Source organism: Dermacentor silvarum, chromosome 1 (genome assembly GCF_013339745.2).
Source record: "Dermacentor silvarum isolate Dsil-2018 chromosome 1, BIME_Dsil_1.4, whole genome shotgun sequence".
Classification (NCBI taxonomy): Eukaryota; Metazoa; Arthropoda; class Arachnida; order Ixodida; family Ixodidae; genus Dermacentor; species Dermacentor silvarum.
This window is the reverse complement of record NC_051154.1, coordinates 193,057,615-193,082,899: the sequence shown is the minus strand read 5'-3', so window position 1 is coordinate 193,082,899 and position 25,285 is coordinate 193,057,615. Positions and strand designations below refer to the sequence as shown.

The 25,285-nt window shown below is 45.2% G+C and overlaps 1 protein-coding gene across 1 annotated transcript in view; it reads right to left on the bottom strand.

Moving 5' to 3' along the window:
- LOC119436577 (cyclic AMP-dependent transcription factor ATF-6 alpha-like) overlaps window positions 1-25,285 on the bottom strand; it is a 126,862-nt gene that overhangs the window by 69,022 nt on the left and 32,555 nt on the right. The window contains exons 2-4 of the mRNA XM_037703462.2: window positions 24,974-25,020; window positions 22,027-22,173; window positions 1,317-1,566 (exon numbers count right to left, since the gene is read on the bottom strand). Of these exons, the coding sequence (XP_037559390.1) occupies window positions 1,317-1,566; window positions 22,027-22,173; window positions 24,974-25,020 (444 nt within the window). The remainder of the gene's footprint in view (window positions 1-1,316; window positions 1,567-22,026; window positions 22,174-24,973; window positions 25,021-25,285) is intronic.

Below are 25,285 nucleotides of genomic sequence, written 5' to 3'. Positions count from 1 at the left end.
GGGGGGTTAAGTCGGCCTCAGGGGGGGGGTTACAACCCCCGAATCCCCCCCCCCGTCGGTGCGCCACTGGTCACCGCACGTGCGTCGGTGACGTCATTTTGTGACATCGCTGTTGCGGTGTGACGTACCCCAAAAGAGGTCTATTAGTAAATGTGTTCACGTGTGACATCACATGAAAGAACCATGCCAGTACAAAATTCTGAAATGAGATTTATTGTACCTAGTTTTACACCTGAATAAAAAAAATTTACTTCAAACCAACTTTTGTATCCTCGTGGAAACTGCAAAGAGTGCTTACACCATGAAAAAAATTTTTACAAGAAAAATACTTTGGTGAAACCTCATTCACACAATCACGAACATGTCCAATTATTTCCAAGAGAATTGGCGATGGTCACTTTTGGGGTCTATTACATTTTGCGTGGAATGACGTATTGGTGTTCCAGTAATATTTTAGCTTAAATACATAAAAAGGTGTTTAGTTAAAAGTGGGACAACAATGGATTTTTACTGCAAGTTTGACAGAACTTATCTCAAAAGTGGTGCTACTGTCAAAATTTGTTCCAAGTGAATGTGCCTCATGAAATCACAGGTTTCAATTCATATATTCAATTATTGCAATAAGTGCATTAAAGTGAATAGTTAAAAAGATCATTAGTAAAATTTTGTGAATAAATTCTGCCTTTCATTTCAATGTAATGTCTGCCTCTTTGAGTAATCCTGCTCAATCAGTAGATTTGCTCAATCAGTAGATTTGCACTATAATCCACAGTGATCAAAAAAATTCTGCTAACATTTGAAAAAAAAAAAAGAAAGAAAGAAAAAAAATAAACACACTGTATATACCATAAAGGTTGACACAGCGAAGGGTGAAGCTTCTAGAACACTGAATGGTGGCGCCGGTGACAAACGCTATCCTCTTTTTCAGCCACTGCCCTCTCCGGCTCTGGCGGGTTTTCCTAAAGTCAGTGGTGACAACACAAGCCGTGAATGCCATGCCCCTCTATCGCCGCCCTGACACCTGCTCTGGCAGGTTTCTCCGACGGCGGCTGCGATCATGGCGCAAGCAGTGAATGCCCTTCTTTTCTATATTCACCCTTTCCCACTCTATATTTCTCCGACGGTGATGATGGCGCTCGTTCCTGAAAGAATGTGATCAGCCATGACAGAGGCACCAGCACTTCTCGGACTACCCCCCGGCGAGATACCCAGCTTGCATCCAACCATGCAAAATGGCAGCCAAAAAAAGCTATTCGCCTGGAAAGTCTTACTACACTGCACAGGCAAACACCAACCGATGTCTTTGAAGCATTCACCTCTTTCCCCTGCCGACCTTGGTGGCGATGATACTGGGACCACAGAAGGTACCACACGTGCTGGTGTCGCAGGTAACTGTGCTGAGGTTGGCTTTGATGCAATGGAAGCAGCTGAGACAGCTAGAAAGTACCCTGGGCAATCCAGTAGATGTGGAGGAGTGCTAGAGCCGCTCTGCGTAGGTGGGGTGTCAGGAGGTGTGTCAGGCACTGAGGTTGGGCCTGGTGCTAAGATTGGGTCAGATGCATGGATCTGAAGGAGAAAAAGATTTGATCAATCACATAAGAGAACATATAGAGACACATACATAAAAAAAGAGAGAAGGAAAGAAAGGTGGGGCATGCCCATACAACATCAGTTGTGGTTAATAGGCGGAAGCCCACTTTAATGTTCCATGGGGTCTGAAAAATATGCTGTATTTGAGATCCACCAATTTCTATTTTGTTGTTCCTGTTTCCATTTGGCAGTAATTTTTTTAAGCTATGTCCAAAACCAGTGCCATGCCATCATTGCGGACAGCCATGGTCGGCCAGGATGGACAAATGCTGCAACTTTAAGCTGTGCTACCAGCTAGGACAATCAAGTACAGTAGGCTCTCAATAATTCAAACTCATGGGGACCCCATGATTTTGTTTGAATTATCAGAAGTTTGAATTATCAGCTCTCATAAATATGACTTGGTGCAACATACTAACTTGTGTTGTAATGAAACATTCACATATATTCAATAATACAATCGAACCCATTTATAACGGACTCGATAGTTCCGTGAAACGTGGTTCTTATATCAGAAGTCCATTATATACGGACTCGCCCTTAAAAACACTTTAAAAAAAACTGCACGTAAGTTGTAAGTTGGCGTCAGCAGTTAAAATTCGACAGAAGTTTGGTCTGAAAGCCAGATTTTCAGAGTCATTTTGTGTAAACGATGCGTTCTCGCACCAAGCTGCAAGCTTCCGTTCGAAACGTCCACCGAAAGAACAAAGTGCGGCATCGTGTAGCTCTTTCAAAACGGCGGCTGGTTCCGACTACCTGTCCTCTGATCCGAACTCCAAGCCCTGCCTCCATTTTCAAGCTGTTAAGGGCCCACATTTGTGTCCGCGTGTTGAAAAAAAAACTATGATCTTCAGCATTGGTTTGAGCGTCGTCTTCTTCCTCAGCTGGTCATCGTCTTCTTCCTCAATGGCGCCCCTCGGTTAGCGCTCGTACCACTGCCCCCATGTTCGTCGTCGTTGTCTGCTTCCACAGCTGGCTGCGTTGCCGCTAATCATTCCAGCATAGAATTTCACTTCTCTTCTGACGGGGGTATGAGCCATTGCTTAAGGGGTATGAGGGCCGACCATCGGGCGGCGCTCGGCAGATCGCTGGGAGCCAATCATGTTGGCTTGAAGAGCTTGGGCCGTCAAAAGGCCGACTTATGTTGCCGACCCCGTCGGCGCTGGCTTGGCCATGGATGCTGGCCCGGATGCGTAGGGCTGCATAATGCCGAGCACGAAAGTTTTGACTGGCCAGAGACGTCAGCTTCACGCTGGCCTGACGCTGCTGGCCGATCATATAGGATGCCCCCACCCACCACCTAGTCGGCACCCGAATAAAGGTCACCGCCTAGTCGGCGTCCGCCGAAAGAACAATGTGCGGCATCGTGTAGCTTTTTCAAAACGGCGGCTGGTTCCGACTACCTGTCCTCTGATCCGAACTCCAAGCCCTGCCTCCATATTCAAGCTGTTAAGGGCCCACATTTGTGTCCGCGTGTTGAAAAAAAAACTATGATCTTCAGCATTGGTTTGAGCGTCGTCTTCTTCCTCAGCTGGTCATCGTCTTCTTCCTCAATGGCGCCCCTCGGTTAGCGCTCGTACCACTGCCCCCATGTTCGTCGTCGTTGTCTGCTTCCACAGCTGGCTGCGTTGCCGCTAATCATTCCAGCATAGAATTTCACTTCTCTTCTGACGGGGGTATGAGCCATTGCTTAAGGGGTATGAGGGCCGACCATCGGGCGGCGCTCGGCAGATCGCTGGGAGCCAATCATGTTGGCTTGAAGAGCTTGGGCCGTCAAAAGGCCGACTTATGTTGCCGACCCCGTCGGCGCTGGCTTGGCCATGGATGCTGGCCCGGATGCGTAGGGCTGCATAATGCCGAGCACGAAAGTTTTGACTGGCCAGAGACGTCAGCTTCACGCTGGCCTGACGCTGCTGGCCGATCATATAGGATGCCCCCACCCACCACCTAGTCGGCACCCGAATAAAGGTCACCGCCTAGTCGGCGTCCGCCGAAAGAACAATGTGCGGCATCGTGTAGCTTTTTCAAAACGGCGGCTGGTTCCGACTACCTGTCCTCTGATCCGAACTCCAAGCCCTGCCTCCATATTCAAGCTGTTAAGGGCCCACATTTGTGTCCGCGTGTTGAAAAAAAAACTATGATCTTCAGCATTGGTTTGAGCGTCGTCTTCTTCCTCAGCTGGTCATCGTCTTCTTCCTCAATGGCGCCCCTCGGTTAGCGCTCGTACCACTGCCCCCATGTTCGTCGTCGTTGTCTGCTTCCACAGCTGGCTGCGTTGCCGCTAATCATTCCAGCATAGAATTTCACTTCTCTTCTGACGGGGGTATGAGCCATTGCTTAAGGGGTATGAGGGCCGACCATCGGGCGGCGTTCGGCAGATCGTTGGGAGCCAATCATGTTGGCTTGAAGAGCTTGGGCCGTCAAAAGGCCGACTTATGTTGCCGACCCCGTCGGCGCTGGCTTGGCCATGGATGCTGGCCCGGATGCGTAGGGCTGCATAATGCCGAGCACGAAAGTTTTGACTGGCCAGAGACGTCAGCTTCACGCTGGCCTGACGCTGCTGGCCGATCATATAGGATGCCCCCACCCACCACCTAGTCGGCACCCGAATAAAGGTCACCGCCTAGTCGGCGTCCGCCGAAAGAACAATGTGCGGCATCGTGTAGCTTTTTCAAAACGGCGGCTGGTTCCGACTACCTGTCCTCTGATCCGAACTCCAAGCCCTGCCTCCATTTTCAAGCTGTTAAGGGCCCACATTTGTGTCCGCGTGTTGAAAAAAAAACTATGATCTTCAGCATTGGTTTGAGCGTCGTCTTCTTCCTCAGCTGGTCATCGTCTTCTTCCTCAATGGCGCCCCTCGGTTAGCGCTCGTACCACTGCCCCCATGTTCGTCGTCGTTGTCTTCTTCCACAGCTGGCTGCGTTGCCGCTAATCATTCCAGCATAGAATTTCACTTCTCTTCTGACAGGGGTATGAGCCATTGCTTAAGGGGTATGAGGGCCAACCATCAGGCGGCGCTCGGCAGATCGCTGGGAGCCAATCATGTTGGCTTGAAGAGCTTGGGCCGTAAAAAGGCCGACTTATGTTGCCGACCCCGTCGGCGCTGGCTTGGCCATGGATGCTGGCCCGGATGCGTAGGGCTGCATAATGCCGAGCACGAAAGTTTTGACTGGCCAGAGACGTCAGCTTCACGCTGGCCTGACGCTGCTGGCCGATCATATAGGATGCCCCCACCCACCACCTAGTCGGCACCCGAATAAAGGTCACCGCCTAGTCGGCGCCGACATCCGCCTAGGTGGGGGATTGGGGAGCGAAAAAATAGAGAGGCGCGTAGGTGAAGGCTGTTCGGGGAAATTTTGGCGGGAAGAGTCGTTCAGTGGCTGCTTTGTTGGCACAGCTTCGCGTGGTTTCTATGGCACTGCGCTTCTTGTGTGCGAAAAATGGACATTTCCAGCCTAGGATTTTCCCCTCCTACGGACGCGTTCACATTTACTCTTAAGTTGCACGTATTATTTATGCTATTAGGGGCTATCTTTTCTAGCGTTAATTTGGAAGGAGAGTGCATAAGGCTACGTTTCTTTGTTTCGAGAGCTTGTCTGCGCTTTTCGATCTGTTGAAAGCGAAATTATAATAGCGTGGCCAAAATTTGATGTCTTGTGGTTTCTGGAGCTGCATTCACTGTGTAAGAGTTCGCATGCCAAAGCTTGTCTTGCAAGCGCATTAAGAGACTGTGGGGGCGTTGTGATATTCACGGAGCACCGATTTATGCATGCAGTGCCCGTAGCGTACTATACAGGGGGTCCCAACTATCCGGCACCAAGATTTTAAAATATGCAATTGCCACGTAGTTGGAGGTAATTTTGTTTGCCGTCGTTTGAAGATAGATTATTTTTTGGATTCTGTCTAATTACATAATTAGTCTTAATTGATTATTATACTACTCAAATGTTATAATTCGATGAAAAGTGGCAATGAGAAAATTGTAGAGCAACATGAGAAACTCCCTGCACAGCTTTGTGTTGCTCAATACATGCTACATAAAAGAGTTTTTCCGAGTGTGAAATACACGCAAAGTGCCTCGAGGGGCGAGTCGCACGGCCATTTTGCGTGTATTCACGGGCTTCTTTCACGCATGGAAAAACACTTTTATGTAACACGTATTGAGCACAGAAAGCTGTATCAGGATATTTCATGTTGCTCTACAATTTTCTCATTGACACTTTTCATCTAATTATAATATTTCAGAAGTATAATTATTTAAGACTAATTATGTGATTAGACAGAATTAAAAAAATATGAGTATCTTCAAGCGACTTCAAACATTACCTTGGTTCTGTCCAGCAATGTGGCATTTGCATATTTTAAAATCTTGATGCCGGATAGTTGGGACCCCCTGTATATGCCGTGCGCACGATGTATGTACGTTTCAGTCGTGGTGACAAGGAATTTCGCTTCGCTAGCGTCAGACTTTCGCGACGCTTTTTTTTAGGCTAAAAAATGTGAGATGCGTTTGCATGTGCGATGCGTATTTAGGTTTTGTCATGAAAAATGGATTTGTCAGGACCTGTTCATAATTAAGTACAATGCTTAAAGAGTTATTGAGAGATATGACCCTTTTCACAGCGATCCCGTGGGCGCTGCCATGTTTGATCACGTGGTGACACGTCCATTGCTTGCCTCAACTGCATCCGTTGCCTCCTTGTTTACAATGGAAGTGTATGACGCCGGCGCGGCTTAGAAAACCTCTGTTTACGGAGATATAGACGGTGACTAGGTGGACGACACGAATCTTTGATCACAGCTTCAGAGAACATGCAAAAGCGCTTTTGGAGCTGATTAAGCTACCCAGTGAACCACAAATATCCATTGGATGTACCACAAAAGGCCAAATATCCAAGACATTTAATGACGTGCAGTTTACATCTATAGTATGTTCGACTAGTACGTCACAGTCAAGGGTCATCCAGAGGACGTCGAATGTCCTTATGATTTGGACATCTCTTGCACATTCAAAGCTCTCGTGCATTGATCGTACATTGTGCCTTATGAGTAGATACACGCACTATGCCGCATAAATACAAGCAAATTGTCTCTAATGCCTAACAATGGGAAGCTAGGAGAGCAAAAGTATTTAATTAATTATTTTGCAATTTAGCACGACCATTGCACGCACTGCTGGAGGTCTAGTAACGTTGCTGCCGGACACCGCGCGCAAAAGCCAATACTTTCGCCATTTTTTCGCTATGCTTTCGGTCTCGGTTACGTCATCTTCTTTCTCATACAAACTTCTTTCTCCATACAAAGATGCTTTATTTTTCAGTTATATTTATTAGTAAACTGTTGAAAATACGTAACCTTTAACTTGCTGATGTATTACGACAGTTTATAAAGAAAAAAAGAAGCTTGAACTCGCAACAGCTTTGACTTCGCATCGCCACTGATATAAATTCAGCAACACGCGCCTCGATGCAAGTGCGCAGCAATGTTCCGGGCGCGAGCAGCGTGTGCTTTATTTGTGTCTTTTCGACTTTTGTGCGGTTGACCATGGCTCAAGTACATATATACTAGGCAGAACTGTACAGTTGCATGCTGAAATTTAGAGCTGTGCTTCTGACTGCTATTTGTGGTACGTTTGTTCGCCTTGCGGAGTGCTTACGGGAATGTTCTGGAGGCAATGTTTTGATGGTTAATTTTCGCACATGTTTGTATCGCTTGGTTTCCGGCGTTCCTCTTCAAGTGTCGGGGATATTTCTCATTTGCAATGCCTATCTCTAAGTCTCTGGCAGCATTATGTTATTGGCACTTTTGTGATCTGAAAAAAAAATTAAATTATGGGGTTTTACGTGCCAAAACCAGTTCTGATTATGAGGCACGCCGTAGTGGGGGACTCCGGAAATTTGGACCACCTGGGGTTCTTTAACGTGCACCTAAATCTAAGCACAGGGGTGTTTTCGCATTTCGCCCCCATCGAAATGCGGCCGCCGTGGCCGGGATTCGATCCTGCGACCTCGTGCTCAGCAGCCCAACACCATAGCCACTGAGCAACCGCGGCGGGTTTTGTGATCTGAGAAGCTGCCTGACCAAGTTGCCTATGAAAATGAACATTCCATCTCTGGATTCTGCTTGCGTGGAATTTATTTTATCATATATTTTTCAATGCAGCTAGAAAGTACTGGCTTTCTATTTTGAATCCGGTGGCCCAAGAAGCAGGTGCTGGCAAGCAGGCCATGCACTTTTGGTCATTAATTAGTATGTGATACCACCTCTTACTAATCAGTTTTATTATTTTTAATTATAATTGTGGCACTGTGCCTACTAGTCATTTTGTGCCTACTCGTTACTTGTGTTTTAATGAAGTTTAATTTTCAAGAATCTGTTTTTGATTACGCTTTTTTTTTTTTAGATACGCGTTTAACCTGTTTCTATACAGCGAGAACATGTAGTGAATAATTTCATACATGTGCGTGGCTGGGGGCCGATCATTTTTGTAATAAAGCTTTATCAGTTGTATAAATAAAAAAGTAACATTGGTATGACATTGTGGGTTTCACTGGTGTGCTTTACCTAGTGCTTACTGAACTCACTATTTTTCATTTATCCATTGCAGGATTTGTAATGATGCATAATGATCAAAATGCAGATTTACGATTTTGTTAGCACAGTTTTCGCATTTTGATGAGCGCTAGAACTATATATAAATGTTGCAAGTCACTTTAGCGAACACTGAAGAGGATGAAGGCAGAAGCCTGCGCACTCACGAAGCATTAAAATTAAATTATTTGTCATTCTTATTCGCATGCGTTGTTACTTCCTATTGTTTTCTCCTACCAAAGTTGTGGGCTCGAGTGCCTTAATTAGCTTTGTCATAATTAACACCAATGGTTGCGGGCTATACTCCCACCAAAGGTCAAGGGTTTAAGTGCCTTAATTGTATCTTAATTAACTTTGTCTTAATTAACACTAAAAGTCGTGGGTTCGACTTCCCCCAAAGGTCGAGAGTTCGAGTGCCTTAATTAACTCTGCCATAATTAACTTGCCTTAAGTAACTTCGCTCTAATGAACACCCAAGGTAGTGGGTTCGACTCTACCTTCACCATGTCAGTTGGAATCCAACTTGGAGATAATTTGGAGATGTGGCCGGTTCGCCCATATCACCAAGTGGTTTCGACTCCCAACAAAGGCCGTGGGTTAGAGTGCCTCAATTAACTCTATCTTAATGAACTATGCCTTAATTCGCTTCAACCTAATTAACACCAAAGGTCGAAGGTTCAATCCCCAATTTTGGTGCCATTGAATTTTGGTGCTGCAATGCTGGACATCGGATTTTTCGACCATTGAGCCATCTAAGGATTTCACCTTAATAAGTGTTGCAATTTATATTTTCACATTCACACGTTCACACGTTAACAAAACATTTCATGGAAAGTAACCAGCTACATGCCGACAATGGGGGTAACTGTGCTATTAGTGTGCCTCAACAGATGTACCATCGAGGACAAATTAAATGCGAACAGCGGAGCCTGTGGCCGAAGTATAACTAAAGGCATACGGTGCATGTCGTCGGCCAGTCGTGCACGTGCGTGGGGATGTAGTTCTCGAGGAAGAGTGCAGCGCTGCTCGCCCTATTGCGATAAACGTCACCCGTATTTTGTCCGAAAGTTGTTTTCTCATCTCTCCTCGGCAGTGCCATACCCACCTGGCAGTACAGTGTTATGGTGACTAGCACCATTGCTACATCTGTAGTGGGATATAGCTGGCATGCACCAAGCTTGCTAACGTGCATTGCTTTGCTTTTGTTACCACCATCAAAGCTGCCAGTGTCTAATCGTAATTTGAATAGCACGAAAAATGTATTGCATTGGATGCGCAACAACAGTGCTAGCCACCTTAAAAGTAATCACAGATAGGAATGGCACTGCAATGGCGGGGTGCAAATACAAGCTTCAAACAAAATACAGGTGACGTAATACGCACTAGGACAAGCAGCCCCGCACTCCGCATCGAAACCACATGCATGTGTACAAGTGGCTGGCCGCCGCCGCACACTGTGCTTTTAGCTACGCTTTGGCCACACACTCTGCTGTTCGCATTTCATTTGTATTCGATAGTACATCTGCTGTGGCACTTGCAGGTATGCAGCTCATTATAGCATCAACAAGAAAGATCTAGTAGATGCTCTATGGACCTCCTGCATCCCCAAAAAGAACATCTATTAGAGGTTACTTATGTCCAGCTGCGACATCCTTTCAATGTTACAGCAACGTGATCTGGATGCGACTTAGATTATCCAAGGTACGTATTTGTAATGTTGTTTGGAGAAATATAGATATCTATAGGATGTGCGCAATGTCTCAAACATGATGCTCTATGGACATCTATGGTACATTAATGGTTCACTGGGTATGTCCAAACGGCGCAAGCTGCGTATATGGTGCTTGTTCTAAAGAGTGGGGCTAAATATGTATTCCAAGCTATCCAAGCTTTCCGATTATGAATTCAGTCAGGATTGGTGTGTCTTGCTCTCTGTTCTTTATTCGGCAAATATTTTGAAGCAGTGGCTTTGGCTTATCAGTTTCTGACTCAGTGAGGTTCCTCTCTGCGGCCACTATCTGATTATTTTCTGCCTAATCGCTCGCGGGTGTGCTCAGTTCCGATACATTTGTTCTTGCTGCGCACAAGGCTTGAAACGTAGCTGTTTTGTACATTGTAATACCTTGTAGCAAATATACATATATTACAGCTAGTAACTCGCTTACTCTTGTGGACCGTCACGAAACATTCAGTTTCGACCATTCGTGCGCCATATGTGTAGTCCGTCATTTAATGTGCGTATTCAGTGCACATATATTCAAGTGTGCACCCATTCACTTATTCTTGATACGTCGGCGATAAAGTGGGCGTAAGTTTTCCTGCCACTTGGGACAGATGTGTATAGATAACGTGCGCGAAACTTACTATGACAGGAAGCGGCGCTACTCCCTTTGTCATTGTTTAACGAGTGGTACTCACTCTTGCCAACGTTCTGGGGATGAAGCCCTTTCTTTGAAGGTTAGCGATACAAGGCTGGCGGATGAGCTAATTTCTGTATCCTCGAGGAAAGCCGTACATAACGAAGTGCTGGTAACACGTTCGGACAGTTGCAGCAGCGGTCCGCGAACTTGGCCACAAAGATTCATTCCATTCCTTAACATGCCAGTCACTATTTTTGCAGCCAAATACTGCACAATTCTTCAATCCACATGATTCAAGCCAGCATGATTGGAGCACAGGTGGTTAGTGAAAACTCATTTGCATTTCCGACAGTTGATCGCACAGAAGCAAGGTAGAAGCGGTAATGGTTTCGTATTCATGCGCGGTCGCCGAGGAGAGGTATGGCGCGTAAAGTCCCTATATAAGAAAAGTACCGCCATTTACTCTTTCCTCCGCCGCCTCCTCTCCTAAAGCGCTTGCTTTTTTCTTTACTTTTTGCTTGCGAAAGCCAAGTCGACGGTGGCGCACCTAGAAAGTCCACGAATCTTTCAGGCCGGGCGCGCGCCGCCGCCGCCGCCAGCGACTGCGCAGAGGACTTTCAACATGGCTCTGAGGCGGAAAAAAAGTAAATATAAAGAACTGAAAAGCGCGCGCTATCATCGTCCAATCGGAGATACAGGAGAGAAAGAAGCAGCGTTTATCAAAGGATGGCGGTACTTTTCTTATATAGGTATTTTAATGGATGGATGGATGGATGGATGGATGGATGAGGCTAAACCCTTTAAACCGGGCGGTGGCATACGCCACCTAGCCATGACTATTAACATGTGTTGTACTTTGTGGTGGGTGAAATTTCACCCCTGCCTTGATTCTATCCACCAATCAGATAACCTCTGTTTGGTTATTTCTACCCGCTTAAAGTCTATTTTGCCTTCACTGTCCCTAAACCCCAATGCTTTAAAAGATCAGCCCCGTTGCTTTGCACTGTAGGGTTAAGCCCTTTACAGAAAAGTATGAGGTGTTCAGCCGTTTCCTCCTCTTCTCCACACACACAGCACAACGTGTCTATACCTTGGTACTTGACTCGGTACATCTTAGTCCGCAATACTCCCATCCTGGCTTCAAACAACAAAGAGCTTCCCCTAGAATTATCGTAGATATTTTCTTTGGCAATTTCTTGCTTGAAAGTTCGGTATGTTCCCAGTGCTGATTTCGTCTGCATCCCTGTTTTCCACAGACTCCTCTCTGTTTCCTTAACCTTTTTCTTAACCGCTGTTTCCTGGTTTGCACCCCTCCTGCAGTCCAAATATTTGATTGACAGTTTTCTGGTCAGCTTCCTCCATTTTGTATCAACATTCCTCATGTACAAATAACTGAAAACTCTCCTTGCCCACCGCTTTTCTGCCATTTCTCTCAATCGCTCCTCAAATTCTATCTTGCTGCTGGCTTCCCTGCCCCCGAATGACGTCCATCCCATGTCACCCTGTACCCCCTGATTTGGTGTATTTCCGTGTGCTCCCAGAGCCAGTCTACCTACCCCTCGCTGCTTAACTTCCAACCTTGCTCGAACCTCTGATCTCATGCACAGGACCGCATTGCCGAAAGTAAAACTAGGGACCATCACCCCTTTCCGAATCCCTCTCACCACTTCGTACCTATTGTAATTCCACAGTGCCCTATTTTTCATCACAGCTGCATTTCTGCTACCTTTAGCTGTCACATATTTTTCATGTTTCGTTAGGTACTCAGCCCCATAGTTTATCCACACTCCAAGATATTTGTACATATCCACCACCTCCAACGTAACCTCCTGTATTTTATGCTCGCTGCCCTGATTATCATTAAAAGTCATGACTGCCGATTTTTCTTTACTAAACTTCAAACCTAAGCTATCTCGCTCTTTACCACAGATGTCCATTAATCTCTGCAAGTCTTCCTTGCTGTCAGCCATAAGTACAATGTCATCCGCATACATCAGTCCTGGTAATGACTGTTTAATCCATTCTCCTTGCTTGAAATAGGAGAGGTTGAAGCCAAGTCCGCTCCTCTCTAATTTTTTCTCTAATCCTTGTAAATACAGCATGAACAACAGAGGTGACAGAGGGCACCCCTGCCTAAGCCCCTGCTGTATCTCTATAGGCCCAGATACATTGTTTTCCCATTTTATAAGCACCTTGTTACTTTTATAGATATCTTTTAAAAGATTTCTTACTCCATTTTCCACATCTAGAGTGCCCGTTATGTCCCACAAATCCTTTTGGATTACACTATCATAGGCTCCCTTGATATCCAGAAATGCAAGCCATGGGGGCCTGTGTTCCTTTTCTGCTATTTCAATACACTGTGTCAATGAGAACAGATTATCTTTTAACCTTCTTTGTTTCCGGAACCCATTTTGTAGTTCCCCCAGCACCTCCTCGCTCTCCACCCATGCCTGCAGTCTGTCCTTTACAATCTGCATCACCACCCTGTAAACCACTGACGTCACTGTTATGGGACGGTAGTTGTTTATGTCGGCTTTGTCCCCCTTTCCCTTATATATCATGCTCATCCTGCTCAGTCTCCACCCGTCGGGGGCTTTACCGTCCATTATCATTTTGCTCACTGCCTCTCTTAATGCTTTCTTAGATTTTGGGCCCAATGTCTTTATCAACATAATTGGGAGGCCATCAGGACCTGTCGACGTGCTACCAGGAACCCTCTTCTCTGCCCTTTCCCACTCGCTTTGTGCCAGTGGAGCCACTGCACTAACTAGTCTATCCTCACCTGATTGAGCACATGCTGTTTCGTTTCGTTCTTGGCGCGCCGCCGTGAGCGCCATCTCGTTTCTCTAAAACAAACTGCTCCGCGAAAAGGGTCAATAGGCAGACTGTGCGTCAGCCACCCAAGAGCCGTGTTATCTGCGTCGCTTCGGGCGAAAAGAAAAAGCGATGTTCGAAAGACAAAACGTCACCGCGAACCGTTATCAGCAATCGGCAACGCGTAAACGAAGCGCCGCCGAACCGTGATCGCCTGATAACGGTGTGGTAACCGCCGACCCTTCGCAACATTGCGTGGCGGCTGCGCGTGGTGCAGTGTTCTCGCCGAGTCGGGCCGCGTAAAGCCCCTCTATCGACAGGAACGCTTGAGCGGCCGTTCCCTTTGAGGAAAGATAGGTGGTTGTTCCAAATCGTTGAAACTGGCGTAATGCACACGGTGCCGCACGCACAACTGCGCACATTTGCGCAAAAATGAGAGAGACGCCGTATCCGATAGCGTACCGGACTTGCCTCCCTGTAGGGGGCCCCCGCCTGCCTGCCCCTTGCGGCCCTTGCCACGGCGAGCTGCTGCCGCTGATCACTTCCACACCCTACCTACCCCTTCTCCCTCATCCCCCCTTTCTTTACTTCCCCCTCTCCCCTTCCCCCTGATGCTGAGCCGTGCTCCCTTCTGGGCAGCAGAAATAGCATCCTTTCCCCACTATCTGAACCACTATATATATATATATATATATATATATATATATATATATATATATATATATATATATATATATATATAGCGTACCGGCGCACGCCCCGCACCATGCCGTTGGTGCTGTACTACGCGGCACGCCTCCGTGCCGCATTCGGTTTGCATTGTTTCGAAGCTTCGCTTTCATGATGGTCGTCAGTGTGCTCTTCGATATCCCATATTTCAGTGCTACTAAAATCTTCGTCACTCCAGCAGCAACTTCTATTGCAGCCAATTCGATACTTCCCTCGAGGCGGCATGATGCGAACGGCGGCGCAGCCGGTGATGGAACGATAAAACGTCTCTCACCAGTCCCTGTCCTTCGCGCTGTACTAACGTCGTTTTTACCATGGATAACACGCGTTGGCGTTCGGATTAGCTGAGGGTAACGCTTTCGTACTTACGCATTTTCGTGTGTACATGCCGCGCCTGCCTCGGTGTTTACTTGCTTGCTTGCCTTCGAGGGTGGCTCGTACCCACTATGGGGGATTGGCCAAGAATCGGGTGATTGAAGGAAAACAATTATCGGAGTCTAATAAGGATCACTTTTGAAAAAATGTTGAATGACTAAAGCAATTTATTCATATAAAATTTAAGAATTTAGCAGGGAAATCGTCCTGATTCAATTATATACCCCACAACAGCTGCACCAACATCCCTATGACAATGTCCGAGAGAAAGGCACCAAAAGACAGACTATTGGGTATCATAATATTCAATCCAGCACTGTGAAATTTTTCTTCTAAGGCGTGTTTTCCTAATGAGGAAAAACGGTGGCATGAGAGGAAGAAGTGTTCTATTGTTTCGTCTTCATCACAGTATGAGCACAAGGATAAAAATTTTGTATAAGGAGTATCCTGATGTATAATTGGCTCTAGTTAATCATTCTATGGAGAAGGCTAGGATACCATTGCAATGGAAACTCGCTAAAGTAATATTATTACTAAAAAAAATGTCACAGTTTCGCTCTAAGGGCGAAGCAATGAATGCGATAGAGAACAGCGCGCATTCACGCGCTTTCTCTCCTTCTCTTTTGGTGCGGAGGCGCGGCGCCGGACAGCGCGGACTCCGCGACTGGGCGCGAAGAGTTTGAAGCAGTGGCGCTTCAAGAAATAAATGCTTTTTACGTGCATGTGCCTGAGTGAGTTCACCTCTGACTCTTTAATTTAGCTACAGTCGAATCTCGTTAATTCGAACACGCTTATTTCGAACATACCGCGCACCGACAATGCTCTTAGCAGCGCGCCAAATAACGCGGGGGCGCCTCCGACCGGCATTGCTCCGACACCGCCATAGAGCAAAAGCTCAGGAGAGACCCCTCAATGCCGCGCGCGAAGGAACGGAAAAAAAAAAGAAAAAAGAACCCGCGGCGGAAATTTCCCTCTCTATCAAATTGCAAGGTCACCGTTTCTGCATCGCGCCGGAACAAGCGTGTACGTGCCGACTAGAGTGTTCTAGACAACCGTATTCTAGCCCACACTAGTGCCGACGTCTCAGCCACGCGGATAAAATGGCAGTGAACCCTTCTCCTCTATTTTCTAGTCACATGTTGACCTTACACGCTGCGGCAGCAGCGCAGAGGGAAGCAGCGGCGGAGGCACAGTCGGGCCAACGAAACTGCCACGCCCGCAAACGCTCGCTTCCCGATAACGGCAGAAAACGAAACTTCAGCTGCGCCAGCACGGCGGCGGGCGCGCACGGAGATGTGCGCACGGAGTCGAAGGTGAGAGAGCTACGAGGGAGTTGAGAGGGAGGGCGAGGGGAGCCACTGAAGCGGCGGAGTTGACGCGGCCAAATCCGCTTCCCTGCCACCCTCCTCCCTCACCTTCGACGGTCTCCGCGCGCACCCGTGTGCCGGCGCCGCCCGCTCGCTCCCTGAAGCTTCGTTTTCTGTCGTTATCGGGAAGCGACCGTTAGCCGGTGTGGGCAGTTTCGTGGCCCGCGCTTGCTATGCGCTTGCGCGCCGCGATATTTCACGACTCGCACCGTTCGTGCATCGTGCTATGGTGCACGAATACTTCAAAAATACGTCCTTTTAATTCGAACAAATTTTCGGGCCCCTTCGAGTTCGAATTATCGAGCTTCGACAGTAATTTTAATTGTTTCGATGATACGAATTTCGGCTAATACGAATATTTTTCGTGACCCCGTGAGATTCGTATCATTGAGCTTTTACTACCTTGTCAGGCTGATGTTAACACACAGGTTTACGCAGATGATACTGCATTTTTTGCTTCTGCAGACGACATTCAGTCTCTTTACGGAAAATTGCAAGCTTATCTCAACACACTTGAAAAATGGTTGGAAGTAATTCACCTATCTCTGAACGTTAACAAGAGTGCGGTGCTGGTCTTTCCGCTAAGTAGTCCAGTGTATTTAACTCTCTGTTATCAGAACAAAGTCATCCCCCAAGTTGAACAAACCAAGTACCTTGTGGTGATTTATGACAATAAACTCAATTGGCGACCGCATATTGAGTATATTGCTAAAAAAAATGTCACAGTTTCGCCCGAAGGGCGAAGCAATGAATGCGATAGCAACACAGCAATGTCATACGAAGTAAGGTGAGCGGCTTTAGTAGCAATATGAATTGTAGTAGACATGAGCTGATTAAGTAAGCAGGTGTGCTGCGGCGTAAGTAGACCGACATGAAGAGAGACTCGATGACCACGAGAAGGCGCGTGTGAAACGGTGGTGTTGATGAGAAGCGCTTCCCGTGGGCAGCGCGTGCGAAGGGACACACCTGTAGCGCTGCACTGCCGATCCGGTCAGCATTGCATGTGTAGCGTGCGTTGGAAAATGTGGCCCGACTATTACGAACTGAATGAACAAGCGTGGTGTGAGCGCGCACAAACACGAAGAGATCACACTGAATGACAGCAGACAACGACTGTCAAAACGCTGGCAGCAAGCATACGCCGCCGCGGGCGAAGGTACGTGCGGTTTATCGCTTCAACGGAAACTGAGCACGGCGCATAAAGGTCAGAGCCGTGTGGAGATAAGAGACGGTGCGAGCGAGCGACGAGCGCGGTTGTTGGCAGAGAAGTGCGCCCCCCCCCCCCCCCTTGCTCCCTCCGGCGCTGGCTTCCTGCTTCCTTGCTTGCGCGTGGGAGATTGAGTGCGTTCGCTCTCCGTGATAGCGCGCGTCCCCGCACGCTTCCGCTCGGGCATACGGCGCGCGGCGAAGATTTTATCTATAGGGAACCTTACGGCGACGGCGACGACGACGGCAGAAATCCGGTTGAAGTGTCCATATAATTGCTATCGCAATAAAAAGGGGGCCGTGCTCTCGGAATATTACGACGGCTGAGCAACAATAGGTCTGGCATGCGAAGAGACACACTACTAATGATATACAGCATGTATGTCAGGCCAGTATTAGAATTTGGATGTGTTCTGTTCTCTGGAACTGCCGCGTACAAAATTCGTCCCCTTGTTTTAATAGAACGGGATGCGCTCCGACTCTGCCTTGGCCTCCCCAAATTCGTATCGAATGCTGTGCTTTACCTGGAAGCGCGATTGCCATCGTTAATGGCTAGATTCAGACTACTAACAGTCCAAACCTTTCTGCGACTGCACGAATCACCTTTCAGAAGACACCAGACAGTGTTTATCAGTCAGCCCACTTTATTTTTTAATGTCCACTGGCCCCGTTTTCACACGCCACAGGTGGTTTTTGCGCAAGCAATACTGGAGCCATTGCATGTTAAGCTCTATAATATAACTCCTGCAAAGTCTACTACCCTCTCTCTAGAAATAATTTTTGATAACATCTACCCAAATAATGCAAAACTTTTATCTTCATGAATTCTCAATGCCATGCTGCATGATCACTTGTGTCATATTCAGACCAATGCTATAATAGCTACAGATGCATCACAGAACCACGAAAAGGCAGGTGTAGGAATTTTTTCTCAATCGCTAGATTGGTCCTATTCGATTAGACTTCCAGATTTTACTCCTATCTACACAGCGGAATTCTTAGCTGTGGTTTTAGCATTACGGAAGTTGAACCCCTCTCATTCAACAGTTGCTATTATCACTGACTCACTCTCTCTATGTTCATCGCTTACAACGCGTAGTGACTCAAAAATTTTGCAAGAGTTACATCTTTTAGCTCCATCTCATTTGAGTTTGCTTCGCTCAATTTGGGTGCCCAGGCACAAAGGTTTGCCTTTGAATGAGTGTGCAGATTCATTAGCAAAGGCTTCCCTGGGGGGTCCTTACCAATAACTAGTTTTCATAAGAAGCCGCCAGAGGCGCTATCAGCGGCGTTTGATGTTTGTAGAATTACAAAAATGTAACTTCTAATTGCGCTCGTAGCTATTATAATTAACGCTCCTTCCATAAAAAATACGATTTATTATATTTGATGCGAAAAACATACACCTCGATAAAAATCAAAGTGCACTCGCTAAACATAGCAGTGCTGACAGCGACGCTAGCCACCATGTGCTTCTCTGTGTTCCTTTGCAACGCCTCCTAAATAGACTTTTTAGGAGGCGTTGTCCTTTGCGGCGTGGCGAGTATGCTGATTTGCACTTGAACGTTTATTTATTTCAACAGAACTGTTTTGAAAAACACTCGACATTATTTTTAATGCAAACCATAATTAAATTCTCAGCTTTACAACGACAAGCCTGGGCACGAGAGTACTCCCTTCAGCCGCTGAGGGAGATCGCCGATCTCCCTTGACCAAAAGCTCCGTTAAACTCCCTTAGTGGAAGGGCGACTGCCGTTCCCCCAACCGCCTATATCACTGCCGCTAGGTTTAGGAGATTAACAATGATGAATGAGATATATAATTCTAGTATGGCTTCGCATTCTGAGTACCACCATCTACTATTCCCTTGGAATCGTAAATTCTGCCCGACACGAAAATTAGAGATTACACTAACCAGGATACGTTGCCGCATCCCGACACTAAATTTCTATACACACAGGGCTGGTTTGGCGGCATCTCCTTTGTGTATACAGTGCGGCGAACCAGAAACTATTGATCACTTTCTCCTTGCTTGCCGACGATTCTCCTCAGTAAGGAAAAGGGTGCTTGAGGACCCTTTAAACAAACTTGGCCTCAGCATGAACGCTCCCGTCTTGCTTTCGTTTGGAGCTTCCACATTGGGGTACAGCCACCAGAATGTTTGCACTGCAATGCAAAACTTTATCATTAATTCGAATCGACTGCCTTCCTAAAATAGTCAATTATAATAAGTAATTAGAACACCGAGTAGAATTCATCTTCCTTTTTTCTTTCTTTTTATATTTTTCAAATTTTTTAAAAATCCATTTTCTCCAAACTGCCCAATTCTTGGCCGATCCCCCACGGTGGGTATGTGCCATTTGTACTGTGGATCATCATCATCATCATCACAAGGAGGAGGGCGCCAGACCAAATAGATGCAGATAAAAGTTTAATGTAGGAATGCGACATCTGAATTTGGTAAAGAGGACTTCAAGTTTTCTATTATGGCAGAATTTTCTGTTCCAAGGAAATAGAAGGTGTCGATAATCAGTTAGATTTATTAATGGCAGGTTCCAGGAGTCTTGCATGACTGCCCGTCTCCTGGACCTAGCCGCGGTTATGTAAGCTGATACAGGAAGAATCGGAAGGATTGGACCACTAAGGGCAGCTCTTGCTAAGCTGTCAGCTAATTCATTGATAAGTAATCCTTTGTGACCAGGCACCCATACCAATCTAATTAGTATTAAGTTAGAAGGTATAAGAGATTGAAATGTACGTGAAACTTGTGAGTCACTATTTGCAGTGAGAGCTGAACATAATTACAAAGAATCCGTTACTATTACAACTCTCGAGATTGATGAATCCACTTTTCGTAGAACCAATGTAACCGCCAGAAACTCAGCTAGAAATACTGGTATGTAGTCTGGAAGTCTTAAGGAGAACGACCAGTCAGAAGTGGAAGGGAAAATTCCAATTCCAGATTTTTCTTCTGATTACGAGGCATCTGTCGCTATGACGGTTTTTGTTTTTAACTCCAATAAGTGATTTTCTAATAGCCCATTTAATATATTGTAAGAAAGGAGTTTTGCGTTGTTTGGATACATATCGTCGAAAATAATTTGGAGATTCTCTCTCTCACTGCAAATTGGAGGGATCTCGCATAATCGTACATATAAGGGACCAACTAGTGCCTGCACGAAAACGACCTGAGGAGTGTGGAACTGGGGCCAGGAAGACCTCGGAGTTACCTCGTTTTTTTTTTTTAATTTTTAACACACGATTCTGTTGGTGCACGTGGTTCAGCCGCTTTGATAGCTTTGACACGTGCGCCGCATGCAACGGGAAAAGGTGAGATGGCCGAGGGTCAGGCGCGTCATTTTCGTACACGCCACCCTTGCCGGCTCGGGTTTTTTTTTTTTTTTGGCTAGTTTGCCAGCTTTGACATGTGTATGCAGGCAATCAGCTTTATTTGCGACTGTTGGTGATATAAGAACGCAAATGTTCAGCTAGAAGCGACAAAGGCAGCAGATATTTTCCGGCACGGACAAGCAAAAAGTATGAATTAACGCAATGACGTAGTTTGAATTAGGTGGCTTTAAAATACATTGAAAACATAGCAGGCCAACCAAAAATTTCAAATTTGTTTGAATTAACCGAAAGTTTGAATTCTACTGTAGAACACAAATGTTTTCTGCAAAAACCACAATGTGTACTTCACCACAAGGCAGAACTGTTTGCCCACTATCCATAAGGAGATGACGATTCTTTCGTTGTTCAAAAACGTGTTTCAGTTAGAATATTATTGAAAAAAAAAAGAAAAAAGGAGTAACAGCACAAAGAATGGAGTGCACAGACTGAGAAAGATGAAGCACTTTGTCTGGCTCAGTCTGCACGTCCTGTTCTTACGCTGTTACTCATTTTTTTTTTTTTTTCAGACATGTAGTAAGTGGCCCATGTTAGCACTTTATAGCAGAATTTTATTTTTTGCAGAGCCTTATCGTGACAAAACAGAGAACATTTTGCAGGCTTAAAATTCTGTTTGGCACTTTTTTTCTTGAGACACACATATAATTGTTTTATTTGGACAAAAATGAAACAGCTCAAAGCAATAAAGTATTCATTCAAAAGACTATATGACCTAATTTCATAGGTTGAATATTGGAAGGGAAAATAAAGGTCAAAATTAAATTACTTCTCTTAGTATCGTGCCAGAACCCCAGCGTTGGTACAACAGCGTGACATCACACATTTCAAGGAATTTTTATATATTTCAGCTGTCGTGGTGCAGTAAAAGTTCTCCAAACTTGCCAAGTTCAGTGTTTGGCTCTTCTACAATATAATGCAGCCTACCTTTGTTGACATGAACTTAACCACGCTCGTGCAGATGCCGTCAAAATTCAAAATGTCACTGCTGGCTGGTGCAGGAACTTCAAAGTGGCATCGCCACCTGTCTTTCGTTTTTTATGGCTTTTGGCTTACCAAGTCTCTTCTCACAGTAAAAGTGGCTTTTTTGGTGTTGCAGAAGACAATTTTTTACAAATACAACTCGAACTGTTTTTCTGTTTGGCGTCCCTTTGGCAATTAAGACTCCGCTATGAAAATTCCATTTTTCTAAATATCACTTATATATGGCTAAATTTCTTATGTATGGCATTCTAAACTTCTCCATAAAACACTCACCAAAAGCCATATAAACAGGCATTTTTTCAATTGTCAGGAAAAGGTTAATGAAAACATGTATAAATGAAATGACTGATGGGGGTGGACAGGAGGTAATTACCAGCATTTCCATTTAAATTAACCTTTCTGTGCTAGTTATGACTTACTGCACCAATATATAATACAAGCACAGCATATACTAATTCATGCAGAAAGCACTCAAAATAGGCTTGCATAGCAAGCACAGATTTCTTACCACGTACATTTTCCTTATAAATCATTCTAGATAGAAGGTTGCTTCCTTAGCATGTTTGGCAAATGTTCAACAATACCACAATAAACAAACTTACATTATTAAGAAATGTGTCTGGGTCCGGATAGCTGCATGGAGACTCCCGGGAGCAAGGCTCCATTTTTATGTCAGTTGAGGACAGGTTACATTCATTAAAGCTGAAGGCTTTGTCACTCTGTGATCCACCGAATTCAGGTGTAGAGGACTGCAATGAGAGAAGCAAAGCGAAAATGAATATTTCTTAGGAGTCTTCATGACATGTCGACAGCTGCACAGAAAAACCATACTAACTTGCACAAATGTCAGCATAAATATATAAACTACCCAGTAATACTTTATAGCACCTTTGGCACCCACAAAGCTATTGAACATGGCTAACAGGATGAGAATGCCACAGAAGTGTGCTTTTTGCAGCAATTATCTTACACAGATGTGCTTTCAGAACAGCAGTTATTGTAAACAATAGCCACATATCTCCAGCAGAGCTACGGAAGGATGCACGCCCTTACCATCATGATGCTCCAGAAAAACTTCATTATAGCTAGTAAATCTCACACTGTAATATGCAATGGGACCAATTGTAGCTAATTATTTTATTCTTATGGCAAAGAAACCCAGTGCCTTAGTGAATGGCAAAACCAGACAAATTCTTTAGAGTGCCACTGGCCTTGGCCCTGGCCCAAACACCAGTGACCTGCACGACTGTCTTTAACATGCCCCCTCTTATAGTGACCTTAAACACAAGTTGTACGTGTAAGTTACCAATAGACCACTAAAGTTAGTGGTAGATTTATGGTGACCTTCACATCACCTATCATCACAACTAGCCCTGTTGGTTCTGATTTGCCTTCTCTATGCTCTCATCTGGGACTGTTATGTCCACTGCTGATGGACTAATAAAGTTTCATGATTGTTTAAAGCAATTTTGTTGTCTGTACTAAGAGCATGGTATGACTACCCTTATAAAAAGCACCCTATATGGTACACTTTTCCCTCATTCCCATCTAGTTTCCTATAACAAGGTCCTATGGTATCAGAAAGAAACAGTGCTTTCAAAGGTTTCAAAATGTTTCAGAGAGTTCATACATTCAAGGAACATACTGCAAGTTTCATGGAAGTGCACACTTGTGCAATCAGAATGAGCTGCAGTGTCAGTCAATTCACTGCACTTGGAAAGATAAGGCACAAAAGACAAGAAGTTGACGCACTTCTTCATATTTTTTCTGTCCCTCATATGTTGCACTGAGTAGGCATCATTAATAGTGTTCCATGAGTGAATGCTATAATTGAAGTGGGACATGTACTATGTCATGGGAAAATGAAGGTATACATCTCTACAGGTAACCAGGGATGCAAGGCAATGACTTGTCACATTTGCAATCCTGTGAGGAATATAACAGTGGCAAATACAACAGCTGAAAACCTATTACGGCAACAGTTAGCAGTAGCATGGTTGATTCCTCTGGCGTTAACAACATGACAATACTAAACATAGAAAGTGTATGGCAAAAAGTTGGGCAAGTTGGATTTCTGATGACTAATGCATTTCCAGCGCTTTGAAAGCTATAGTCCAGGGAACCAGGGAACTAAAGGTCCAGGGAACCAAAGGTCCAGGGAACCAAAAGAAAAAGGCCTCAGGACTTGAACAGATAAACGGCCAGTAGTTGTGCCGTATTTACTTGACCTGTCCCACTGCCTCAAAAAGACAGCTGCCAAATGGAGGGTTCCCATGCTGTTCTCAGCGCCGGACAAGCTGGCTCATATGTGCCGAGTCGTAAATGACAAAAAGCACAAAGGGCCTGTCTGCTCAAAAAGCACGCCACCCCTTTCATTACGTGAACTACCGGGGTTGTTTATAGCATCTCCCTGTCATGTGGAAAATGCTACATGGGCCAGACTGGGCGCTGCATAAGCAACAGACAGATGGGACATCGTGCGCAGGTACGAGCATTAGTGGGATCTGGCCATTTAGCAGACCACAGTAAGCGATGCGAGTGCAGACCTTTGTTTCATAGCACACGTGTTATGGGAAAGTACAAAGATGAAAAATGCAGATTGATTCTCGAGGCCTACAGCATCAGAAAACAGTCTGATAAATGTTTTAGCACTGCCTCTATCTCGCTGACAATGAAAGAGTGTGACTATCTGTGTCGAAACTTGTGTAATACACATGTGTGACGAGTGGCTTGACGCATGCACCACGATTCTAGTTCTTTAATCTGTTAACGCTTCTCATGTTGGTGTACTTTCTGGGATTAAGATCAGTTGAAGACCAGCGTCCTCTCTGTCCTGTTCTCTTTTACTCCAATTTTTTATGTTTCTTCTGAAGCACTGGAAATACATCAGTTAAAAAGAACCTTCAGCTGCTATTTTGAAACACGAAATAAAACCAGCAGTAACAGTGAGCTGGGCTTACTTCTGCGACAGACTTGCAAAATGAATTGTCAAAAAACGATCATATTCAGTTCAAGGCTTCAGCACCTTGCCAATGTACACATAGGAACTTCAGCATTCGCTGCATGATTCACACCTTAACAAACTGGAATAAAAGAAGTAAATATCGAAATAAAAAGAATGACAAAGGGCTAAAGGGACAGTAAATACGCACATTCACTCAATCCAAGTTGTTTTATCCCCCTTACAGATTCACTTGTGCCTGTTCTCATGATCCTCTCGTACGTATATGCCTTGCAACATTTTGTTTACACCAAGAGATGATTCAGTTATATGCCACATTGTGGCTAAAAGGGCTTCCAGTTAGGACAACTGACTTGAGCAAGGTGGTAGGGACACATGCATTTGCATATGGATTTCATATGCAAATGAACACATGCATCTTTTGCAGAAAGAGCTACTGCACATAAACCTCAGCTCGAAGGCACCCATGAAATGCAGCTAATAATGCAACACTCATCTGTTTCACTAATGTGTATTAACACGAAAAGTTACGTAATCAATTCAAAAGGAATGATCTGCTTATCAGAGTGCACTTTAATTGTACTTACATGGAGAATGTGTCCATAAACATCATCATCACTCATATCTTTGAAGACTGTAATTGAAAAAAAGAGAATAATGAGGATTTGCCACTCACAAACAGTAAGAAAAATGTGCCACTTTTGCCCACAAAAACCAAATATCCGTTCCAAGGAAGAGGAAAAAAAAGAAATGTGCAAAGTGCACCCAAAACAACACTAAACCGCAAAAGCAGCAACCCTGTAAATAGCCAAATCACGGCCGCTCAATAGAAACAAACATATATACTTTGTTTATTGCAAAATACACCATGGGAGAAAATTGATAACAGAATCCTGAGT